This window comes from Spinacia oleracea, chromosome 3, assembly GCF_020520425.1.
Source record: "Spinacia oleracea cultivar Varoflay chromosome 3, BTI_SOV_V1, whole genome shotgun sequence".
Taxonomy (NCBI): domain Eukaryota; kingdom Viridiplantae; phylum Streptophyta; class Magnoliopsida; order Caryophyllales; family Amaranthaceae; genus Spinacia; species Spinacia oleracea.
In genome coordinates this window covers 98,310,409-98,322,384 of record NC_079489.1, presented here as the reverse complement: position 1 = coordinate 98,322,384, position 11,976 = coordinate 98,310,409, and the positions used below count along the sequence as shown (strand labels likewise).

Below are 11,976 nucleotides of genomic sequence, written 5' to 3'. Positions count from 1 at the left end.
ACCGCAAGTATCATTATCCAAAAAAAATAAATTACAAAATGATTTCTTAGAACATGTTTATCAAACAACATTTGGTGTTGAAGAGAGAGAATAGAATAAAAAGTAATAAAATAGGTAGAGAAATGAGAGAGAAAAGAAGAGAGATAGCAAAACCATTCAAGAATTGGTGTTCATGAACATCAAATGGAAAACCAATCGCATGCATGAAGGGCTTGACATGTGGCTTATGGGGGGACCAAATTATATTGTTAATTTTTTTTTTAGTTGAAAATGATATTTTAGAGATGGTGACATATGAGGAGACCAAAAGTTTGTAAAATTGTGAGTTACTACCTCCGTCCCATAATTATAGTCCCGTTTAACCAAAAACACGGATTTTAAGAAAAACGAAATATAGTACATGAAAAAGTGGAATAAAGTACAAATGATGAATAAGTTGTATGGAAAAATGGAATAAAGTACATGTGCAAGTGTTGGATTACTGTGTACTAAGTGATGCAATCAGCATAGTGTAGCAGCTGTATCAAATTGTGTCAAATGCAAGTTGTAACTAACTTTTGCTGACTCATCAACACATCAGCATAACTGATTCACTAGGAATCAGTTACTCTTTGTAACAACTTTTAGTACATTCTAGAATTATGTTAAGCTATAAATACTACTTGTAATAAGCTTGTGATTAACAATTAATACAATTTCTAAGATCAGTTTTCTTCCCCAAATCTTATCATGGTATCAGAGCAGGTCTGAAAATTCCGCGAAAAATTCTTCTCAAAATTGTTCCTGAAATTCGATAGAAATCACAAAGTGTGTGCTAATTCTGATCAGAAGTTCTGAAACTCTTCTCTATTGATTGTCAATTTTTTTGTTTGTCTATCGTTTTTTGTTTGATCACTTCCTGGAAATTGTTAACTCAATATCATCAAAACACTGAGAATGGCTGGTGAAACTGAACACAATGAGGATCCGAGAAACAATGGAGTTCTTCCTCCAAATCAAAATCCTGCAAGCATATACTATATTCATCCGTCAGATGCAAATTCTGCACAACTTGTTTCCTTCAAATTCAATGGAGAAGGTTTTGCTGGAGGGAAAAGGTCAATGATGCTTGCATTGTCAGCAAAGAATAGGGTTGGATTTGTTGATGGCAGCATAGTCAAGCCAGTTTTTGGTACTATTGAGTGCAAAGCAGGGGAGAGGTGTAATGATCTGGTCTGTTCAATGATACTGGGAAATCTGAGTGAAACTTTGCTAAAAGTGTGATGTTCTTGAAGTCAGCAAGGGATGTTTGGTTAGATCTTGAAGACATGTTTTGTTTCACTTCAATGACACAAGTTCATTCACTAGAGCAAAAACTAGCTGAATTGAGTCAAGGAGATAAGTCAGTGTCTGAATTCTTCACTGAGATTAAATCAATATGGGATGTAATTGAGGAGGCACATCCAATGCCATATTGTACTTGCAATAACTTCACATGTAATGTCACCAAGAATTTTTTCCAGAGGCAACAGGAAAAGATGGTGATGCAGTTCATGATGAAGCTAACAGATCAGTTTGCAACAATCAGAGGAAATGTGCTGATGGTGCCTACTCTACCAAATGTTTCAGAAGCCTACAGGCTGTTTGCTCAAGAAGAGAGACATCAAGAAATTTCAAAGAATGTTCATCATACAGAATCTATGGCATTTGCAGCAGAGAAAAGGAGATTTGGTGGTGATCATTGGAACAACAAGAGTTATAAAACTCAAGCAACAGGATCTCATTCAACCAATTTTCAGAAACCAGTTCTGGATACTTTTGCACACACTGCCGAATTCCTGGACACAGTATTGACGTATTGACAGATGCTTCAAGATCCATGGTTATCCACCAGGTTTCAGGAATTTTAAGGATAACAGAACATGCAGCTGCACTATCTTTTGATGATTCTGAAACAGTACCTACTAAGGTTGAGCCAACAACTACAATTTCTGTGGAACAATACCACCAGTTGATGGAGCTGTTAGGCAAGAAACAACAACAAGCTCAAGGAGCTCTAACACCTAATCAAAACCAAAATGCAGCACTGATGGCAGGTAACATCTGCTTATTGTCTCATTCCAATTCTAAGTGGTTGCTTGATAGTGGTGCATCAGATCACTTTTGCTATGATCTTTCACAATTCACTACTTATAAAACAGTAGAAGATAAATCTACCTACATTACTATACCTAATGGCAGCAGAGTTCCTGTGAAACACATTGGGTCAGTTGTACTCAATGATGAGATCACTTTGCATAATGTCCTGCATGTTCCAGAATTTAAGTATAATCTGATTTCTGTACACAAACTGTGCAAGGATCTAGATTGTGAAATGCATTTTACTCATGAAAAATGCTTTGTTTGCTGTCAGAAAGGGAGGTTGACTCCTCTTGGTGATGTTAGTTCTGGTCTATACAATGTGGGAGAACAACAATTAAGAGGAGCAGTTCCTGTGGAGTCACATGTTTGTAATGCAGGTTGTTCTTCAGTCATTGACAATGCAAAGTTATGGCACTTGAGAATGGGACATCTCAGCTGAGACATATAGACACTAATTGTGAAATAAGCCCTTGTATGCAGGATACTATATGTCAAGTATGTCCTGTAGCTAAGCAGAATAGATTGAGCTTTCCTCACAGTAGCATTAAGACTAAAGCTCCATTTGAGTTGATTCACATTGATGTTTGGGGACCTCATTCTATAAACACCTCAACTGGATGTAATCAATTTTTAACCATAGTGGATGATTTCAGTAGATTTACATGGATTCACATGTTGAGAAATAAAAAAGAAGTAGTTGCTGTTATGACAGATTTTTTGAATATGGTTCAGACTCAATTTGGTGTATCTGTCAAATGTGTTAGGTCTGACAATGCAAAAGAGTTGTGTGAGGGTGAACTGAAACAGTTGTATCATAAACTTGGCATTCTCACTCAAACCAGCTGTAGCCACACACCTCAACAGAATGGGGTGGTTGAGAGAAAACACAAACACTTATTGGAGACAGCAAGAGCTCTTTATATACAGTCAAGGGTTCCAGCAAGGTTTTGGGGAGAGTGTGTCATGTGTGCAGCTTATCTAATCAATATGATGCCTTTGAAAGCTATCAACCTTGACACACCTTATTTCAGAATGTTTGGCATTGTTCCTAATCTCTCTCACCTGAGAAGCTTTGGATGCCTCTGTTATGTTTCAACTTCTAAGGTTGGCAGAACTAAACTTGACAGCAGAGCATCTCCATGTGTGTTTATGGGATACTCAGTTTCTCAGAAGGGTTACAAGGTGCTAGACATTGATGCTAATAAGTTGTTTGTTTCCAGAGACATTCAATTTCATGAGAAACACTTCCCATACCATCTTTACAACAAACACAAACCACCTACTTCTAATTACACCAATGCCATATTCCTTCCAGCCTTTGCTTCCCCACCTTTGTTTGATACTCCTGATTTCACCACTCCAGAACACATCTTTCCCAATTTTCATTTTATACCTAACTCTCCCACTTCCTTCTCTTCTCCTGTTTCTTTTTCCCCACAAATTTCTTCTCCTACTGATACTGGATCATCATCTTCCAGTCACAGTACTCCCAATGAAGAACAAATTATTCACTCCAATACTATGAACTCCATTTCTACTGTCACTCCTACTCTAGTTCCTCCTAGACAGTCCACTAGAAACCCCTAACCTCCTTATCTGAAAGATTATATCTGTCATACAGCTTCCTCTCAAGATCATATTCATGATCCAACCACCACTCACTGGTGTAATCTGGTGTCTTACATCACATTTCCCACAGATTTTAAAGCTTTTCTATCTCAAACTTGTGATATTCAAGAACCAGTGAATTACACAGAAGCTGTCAAACATCAAATCTGGGTGGAAGCTATGTTGAAGGAATTAGAAGCATTGGATCACAATCTCACATGGGAATTGGTAGAATTACCAAAAGGAAAGAAAGCTATAGGTTGTAAATGGGTGTTTAAAGTAAAACTGAAGTCTTGTGTTGCTTTGGAAAGGTGCAAAGCAAGGTTGGTAGCTAAGGGATACAACCAGAAGTATGGGATTGATTATGAAGAAACCTTTAGCCTGTGGTCAAAATGAGCATTATAAGATGTCTTATTGCAGTTGCAGCAAGTAAACACTGGCCACTCTATCAACTTGATGTAAATAATGCATTCCTTCATGGTGATCTAAAGGAAGATGTCTATATGCAAGTTCCAGAAGGCATTCCTAATCCTACAAACAAGGTCTGCAGATTACTCAAGTCTATATATGGTCTAAAACAAGCATCAAGACAATGGCATGAGAAGCTAAGAACAGCTCTTGAACATCAAGGTTTTATTCAGTCTAAATTTGACTACAGCCTGTTCATTCATAGAGAAGGCAACCACATCAATATTGATGTTGTGTATGTAGATGATGTCATTCTTACTGGCACTAATACACAAAAACTTGATGAGCTGAAATCTTACTTACATACAGAATTCAGCATCAAGGATTTGGGGAGGCTAAATTATTTCCTAGGGATAGAAGTTGGGTATACTGATGATGGTGTAATTTTGAGTCAAAAGAAGTTTACTAAAGAACTTCTCTCTGGCTGTGGATTTGATCTCACCAAGAAAGCCATCACTCCTTTGCCTTTAAACATCAAACTTACTGCTAATGATGGAGATCTATATGCTGACACAGAGAAGTATAGGTCTTTGGTTGGGAAACTCAATTTTCTGACTCATACAAGGCCAGATTTATCCTATACAGTTCAATCTCTGAGTCAGTTTCTTCAATCTCCTAGAGAATCTCATGTAGCTTCTTTACAACATACATTGAGGTATGTTGCTCATACTGAAGGACAAGGGATCCTACTTAAAGCTGCAAACAATATTACTCTACAAGCCTTTTCAGACTCAGATTGGGCAGCTTGCCCTGATTCCAGAAGATCAGTGACAGGCTATGTATTATTACTTGGTGGATCACCTATTTCTTGGAAGTCAAAGAAACAAACTACTGTTTCTAGGTCTTCAACAGAGGCTGAATACAGGGCCATGGCAGCAGCAGCTTCAGAAGTCACCTGGATAATCAATCTCCTAGCTGATATGGGGGTACATAACTTAAAGCCAATTTCTTTACTTTGTGACAATCAGTCAGCATTGCACATTGCCAGAAATCCAGTGTTCCATGAGCGTACTAAACATATAGAAATAGACTGCCATTTTACAAGGGACAAAGTTCTTGAAGGGCTCATTCACCTCACCTACTTACCTACTCAACAACAACTAGCAGATGTGTTCACCAAGCCCTTGCCTTCTGCTCAATTTCAGTTGTTACTATCCAAGATGGGATTGTCTGATTCTCATCCCTTTCCATCTTGAGGGGGGATGTTGGATTACTGTGTACTAAGTGATGCAATCAGCATAATGTAGCAGCTGTATCAAATTGTGTCAAGTGCAAGTTGTAACTAACTTTTGCTAACTCATCAACACATCAACATAACTGATTCACTAGGAATCAGTTACTCTTTGTAACAACTTTTAGTACATTCTAGAATTATGTTAAGCTATAAATACTACTTGTAATAAGCTTGTGATTAACAAGTAATACAATTTCTAAGATCAGTTTTCTTCCCCAAATCTTATCATCAAGAGAATATAGTACACAGGAAAGTGGAATATAATACATGGGTGGGGTTTTCAATATATTTTTAATTAATATAGTACATGAGAAAATGGAGACCTTAATAGCCAAAATTAGAAATAGGACTATAATTCTGGGACGCCCGATTTAAAAAATGGGACTATAATTTTGGGACGGAGGGAGTACATTAGTTTAATGACAAATGTCACCTTGGATGATGATATTTTTGGTGTTTGATAAATGTTATTAGATGTTGTTGGTGTTAGATTTGGAGTTGGAGAGAGAGAGAAAATAAAATAAAATATTTTATTAGGTTGAAGTCCAAACTTTTGGTGTTTGATAAACATGCTAGTGACTTTAGAAAAACAATAAATCAATCCTAACATGAAAATATTATCCAATAAAATTTCCTGTGAAATAAGAATTATTATCGTCAACCAAACAGGGCTCACTCCAATTCAAACATCAGCGCGTCTCCTGTGAGACTAGTCACACCATCAACTTGATGGTGTGACGAGCGCGAAACCAATAGCGTACCCCCTCTAAAACTATAAAAAAAAAAGTAACATATCTAAACTATAAAAGTAACATACCTAAACTAAAAAAGTACCTCCTCTAAAATTATATAAAAAAAGTAACATGTCTAAACTATAGAAGTAACATAGCTAAACTAAAAATGTACCTCCCCTAAAACTATTCCGTATAAAAAAAAAGTAACATGTCTAAACTATAGAAGTAACATACCTAAACTAAAAAAGTACCTCATCTAAAATTAAAAAAAAAAGTAACATGTCTAAAATATAGAAATAACATACCTAAACTAAAAAAGTACCTCATCTAAAATTATAAAAAAAAGTAACATGTCTAAACTATAGAAGTAACATATCTAAACTAAAATAAATACCTCCTCTAAAATTATTAAAAAAAAAGTAACATGTCTAAACTATAGAAGTAACATACCTAAACTAAGAAGGTATCTCCCCTAAAACTACTCCGTATAAAAAAAGTAACATGTCTAAACTATAGAAGTAACATACCTAAACTAAAATAAATACCTCCTCTAAAATTATTAAAAAAAAAGTAACATGTCTAAACTATAGAAGTAACATACCTAAACTAAGAAGGTATCTCCCCTAAAACTACTCCGTATAAAAAAAGTAACATGTATAAACTATAGAAGTAACATACCTAAACTAAAAAAAGTACCTCCTCTAAAATTATAAAAAAAAAGTAACATGTCTAAATTATAGAAGTAACATACCTAAATTCGCAAGTGTGAACTGGTCTCACCATCAGTTGATGGTGAGGACAGTCTCATATAAGAATTTGGGTTCAAACATTAAAGATGGGTCGAACCTATTTAAATGCAAATTTGGTGAAACACTATCTTGAGGTTTTGTGAACTATTGTTACTTTTTAAATACTTTTTTAAATTTAACTATCTTATAAGTTTTGTTTGACTAACACTACCATTTGAGATTGATGCCGTTAATTTTTTCCGTTTATGGACCCCACTCCAACGACATTCTGTAACATCTTTGATGAACTTTTAACTCTCTTTCTTCCTTGGAGTGGGATCCATAAATGGAAAACATTAACGTCAGACGTCAAATAGTAGTGTTAGTCAAACAAACCAAACTAAGTTAGTTAAATTTAAATAAGTATTTAAAAGATAAAATCCAAAAATCCCAAACATAAAAATAGTGTTTCACCAAATTTCCTATTTAAATTACTACTTCTTCCTTCAATCTGTCAATATAATGTGAGATAGTTTAACAAAAACTTTACCATTATTGAAGACTACTCTAACAAAGGAGGTTGTGAAAAACAAGAGATCGAAGAACATGACATTATAGAAATCCTTTCTCTTGGAAGGTCTTAATGCAATCGTCGAACATTTGCGGGACACTTTTGAAACCGGAGAAACCTAGCTGCATTATCTTGCTAGTGTCCATTGAATGTGGGAAATCATTTCCTTCATTGCTGCTTTGCCTAAGATACCCAAAATAAGTTAATATTACCATAAAAAGGCTGATAAATTTTGGGAAAATCTTTAAAGTGCAATATACTCTGACCATTCGGGGTCCTTTGCAATATTCCATTTAACATTAAGATCGACTTACTTGCTTTCAAATGGATACATAGGATACTTATCCTTGAGCATCTTCACAATATCTGACCAGTTAGCAACTGAGCTTGAGCATATTAATCTTCCAGATGCTTTTCTTTCCTCCATTGCTAAAATATGTGCAGCGACTACATCATCTATGTGAACAAATCCTATAACCTGTTTTGGATACTCTCCTTGAGCACCTGTTTCCAAAAGTCACAAAATTTACAGTCTAGTTACGTTATTCTGGTGAGATCATAGTTGTTATACAAGATCCTATTGGCAACTTATGATTTCAGTACCAGAGAGTTTTTCTTTGGCGTTGTGTAATTAAGGTTAGTTCCCAACAACATCACCACACTAGTGACTACATACTTGAAAATGATTAGTTGCAGAAAAGACCTCTTATTTTGAGTATGCATATGTTTTACATATTGAGTAAAAAGAGAAATTCCACCTTTGGTAAGTGATAATATGAATTCCAGTGTGCTTGTGGGCCGAGAAGTTAGCAACGGACCAACCACAAATGATGGATTTACTGCCACTAGATCAAGACCACTTTCTTTAGCTACTTCCCACGCTGCCTTTTCCCCTAATGTCTTTGCGTATGGATACCACAGCTGCAGCCAGAAACACCAACAGTTTACTATGGATTCCTTTAATTAGACATTGAAAAGGTGAGTGTAATAACTGAAGGAGTAATTCAGTACATATATCGAAATAGTTAGCAGCTTAGCATACATTGTAACGCTTGCAGTACTCAGGATCACTCCAATGTGACTCATTTAAAGGAGACACTTGTGATGCATCATCTCGGTAGCGTATGGCAGAGCAGGATGATGTGAGTACAACCCTCTTTACAGAAATTGCCTTCTTACATGAATTAAGAACATTCAAAGTCCCTCTTATACATGGATCAATTAGCAGCGCCTGCAAATCATGACAAAAGTTCGATGATAGATTTTATGTATTTTGCAATCAGAGACTGCCAAAATATCTTTTACAGTTTTAGTAAGAAGAAAAATTATCAATGATTCGCAGCCAAATGACACTCACAATAACAGTGGAACCATAATCAATAGTTGATCTAGCTAGAAGTCCAATACAATTATACAAACAACTTTTAAATTAGTAATGCTTGTCTCTGCTTGACTCCAACACTGTTATAATAAAAAATGACCATAAAACCTTTTATTAAAGAAATCCTAATTTGTAACAAACAATTATGTAGTACTGACTTAATATTAATTATGTACTTCGTACGTTCAAACAAGTTAGTTAGTTGTTTGCCAGGGCATGCCCACGATGGGTTACATATGGATGCATTGACATTGAAGGTTATAAAAAACTAAGTGATCGAAAACCAAAAGAAAAGTGTAACGAACTCATGATATGAGTGATGAACACAAGCAAATATGTTGTATTTCTCCTATTTATCCTTGCCATCGTAGTGATGATGGCCATTGGTGTACCAGATAAATCATGCTTAGAAGCCGGACATTATTGCGGAGCCGGAACCTTGGTATGGATTCCATGTTGCACACCCTACTTCCTGCAACGACTGGTTTTGGGGTTCATGCCAATATATCGAGCTGTCTATTACATCGGCGGGCGGGTATACCTGCCTGCTATGCTGTTTGTTACAAGGTACATGCAAGCATGCCCGAATTCGCAGCTGGTTTCTTCACCTTTAATTTAAGGGACGTGATTAGTTTATGTTAATGTGTTAGTCGGTTAGTTGATTATGCTTCCTTAGCTATCGTTGTTCTTATGCCTATATAAGGCTTATGTTTGTGGTATTGTTAATTGAATTGAAGCAATAGAAATATCATATTCTTTCCCTTCTCTTATCTCTGTTATAATTTCAACAACATATACCAAGTATGACAAATTTTTAATGTTCCTGTTTTCTTTCATCTGAGTACTCGTAAACAACAATTCTATGTCGATTACATCATTATTTTGATTCTTGTTGCTGCTAATCTTTTTATGGGTACTCTTATTACCGCAATCCTCACCAGCAACAAGACCAAATTGAGCTCAAGTGTTCACTAAAGTTTACACTTTGCAGTCCTCCAGTTCAATTAGATTTTCAATTATTACTCCAAACTGTCACTAATCACTCAACTTAATTAACAATTTTGAGTACAGTTTTTTTAAATGTTTGATAAATTAACTTAATCACAGTCATTACTCAACTTAAACAAAGACACATAATCAAACCAATAACAACCAATTAATCAGAGTTGATATGTTAAATTATACCTGAAAATCATCGGTATCAGGAGGAAGAAAGACAGGGCAAGCAGTGTGAAAAACCCCATCAACTCCATTAATAGCATCATCAAAGCTACCATCAATCAATAAATCAGCTTTAAATAGTGTTAACCTTTCCTTCGCTCCTTCTAATTCCCACAGAAATCCCACCTTTTCCTCATTATCTGGGTCAGAACATTCATTACATCAGCTTCATTATAATCAGTCAAGTTAAATGATTACTATCTGAAAGAAAAAACAGAGAGAGATACCAGGATCTCGGACGGTGGCACGAACAATGTCGCCTTGGTGAAGAAGAGCTTTTACCAAATAAGCGGCTATGAACCCAGTTGCTCCGGTCACACAGTACGTTGGCATCGTTTCTTTTTTTCTCGCTTTGTTGGCCACATGTTTCACTCACTGTACGGATAAATGGAAAATTGTCAATTAATTCCTCCATTTTTTTTAATTGCACCATCTGAGATTTCACGCTTGTCAATTCACTATTTTAACTACTAATATCTCTCATTATACATTTTAAAAAATTATAAAAATTTGATAATTTGAGAGTATATTTCGAGACGAATCTAACAAGATTCCACATGAGTATATTGTTCCTTACATATAAATCACAAAAAATAACTATATAAGAATAAGCGAATAATGATAAAACCAAGATGGTGCAATTAAAAAAAATGGAAGAAGTATTACCAAGGTTATTTAGTGAATTTGTAAATTATTACGTTGTTAAAAGTTGGTTTTAGTCGCACGTTGTAACGCCTCGATCTGTAAATCACATAATTAATCGGCGGAATTTACCTAATTCGGTCGGGACATTACCGCCGTAACTCCCTCCTGTGAATTACAAGGCAATATCATAACATAAGCTATTAAATCATCTAAATTAACATAATGATCCTTTATATTTCCAAAATAAAATTACATAACTTACTAAAAGTCTTTAAACTATTATATAAACTAGGTGGGAATTATTAAAGTGAAATTCCTCGCCACTACTCGTTTCCATCGTTCCCCGCAGTACCTAAAACAAAATGGTGAGCCGAAGACTCAGTAACGAACTATTCTAGCAACGTAAATTCATTTTAATTCATTTTATTTAATAACACATAGAGAATAGAATAAGGTAAAATATTTAATAAAACATCATATTTAATTCATTCATAAACTTTGCAATTTAACATACTAGTTGTCGGGAAGTACGAACCGTGAAGGAATTCTCCACTAGGGTCTGGGCCCATATGAGCCTAGGCTCATCATCGAACTGGTAACATGGGGTCTGGGCCCGAGCCTGGGCTCATAAACCATGGGAGCCTGGGCTCGTAATCCATGGGTGGACAGGTGTCCATAGGTACATGCATGACCGATAGATAGGAAGATAGTAGTTTATATACTGCCAGACAAACTAGGTATTTCACTTTCATTTATCATGTTTTATGTAATTTTACTAAGCCTTGGATTTTGTATTTCAATTGAAATAACATAACACTTTAGAGCATAAATCATCATTTAGATCCCGGGATCAATAAAAATATCATTTCTTTCATGGCATCATATAAACATCATTTTATGAGAAAACTCAATCAAATCATATTATAAAGAATAATTCAAACAAATCATAATTCATTCCCACAATCCATAAAACATGTCAAAACATTTAATTCCTAAATTCAATCATAACGTCATATTTTCATAAATCATATTTATAAGGGGATTGCGGGTACTAGCAATAGTCGTTACCTAACTCCGCGATTTTCTAGGGATTTTCCTTGGTTCGTTCGTCCTGAGCTCCGAGTCCAATTTCTTTCAAAATATTATATCAGTGAATTAGTATCTAAACAATAAATAATTTAAAATTAATATTTTATAAGTAACGAATTTTATAAATAACGAATTTAAATAAAAATATAGTTTTCATAATTTAATGAAAATATTAT

The 11,976-nt window shown here is 35.1% G+C and overlaps 1 protein-coding gene across 1 annotated transcript; it reads right to left on the bottom strand.

Moving 5' to 3' along the window:
• Positions 1-6,921: 6,921 nt before the first annotated feature.
• Positions 6,922-10,434, bottom strand: LOC110783457 (tetraketide alpha-pyrone reductase 2-like). Its single transcript, XM_021987796.2, has 6 exons — positions 10,294-10,434; positions 10,031-10,206; positions 8,507-8,695; positions 8,223-8,385; positions 7,779-7,968; positions 6,922-7,647 (listed from the first exon to the last, which is right to left on the bottom strand). Exons 1-6 carry the CDS (start codon positions 10,397-10,399, stop codon positions 7,506-7,508), a joined length of 966 nt encoding a protein of 321 aa, XP_021843488.1. The 5' UTR covers positions 10,400-10,434; the 3' UTR covers positions 6,922-7,505.
• Positions 10,435-11,976: the final 1,542 nt, after the last annotated feature.

Bases quoted from the DNA above. Each gene is read 5' to 3' on its own strand.
- LOC110783457 (XM_021987796.2), bottom strand. From the start codon at position 10,399: ATGCCAACGTACTGTGTGACCGGAGCAACTGGGTTCATAGCCGCTTAT. The intron at 10,207-10,293 runs GTATCTCTCTCT...GTTCTGACCCAG, and splicing joins TGCCACCGTCCGAGATCCTG to ATAATGAGGAAAAGGTGGGA. The intron at 8,696-10,030 runs GTATAATTTAAC...CATGATTTGCAG, and splicing joins CTGATACCGATGATTTTCAG to GCGCTGCTAATTGATCCATG.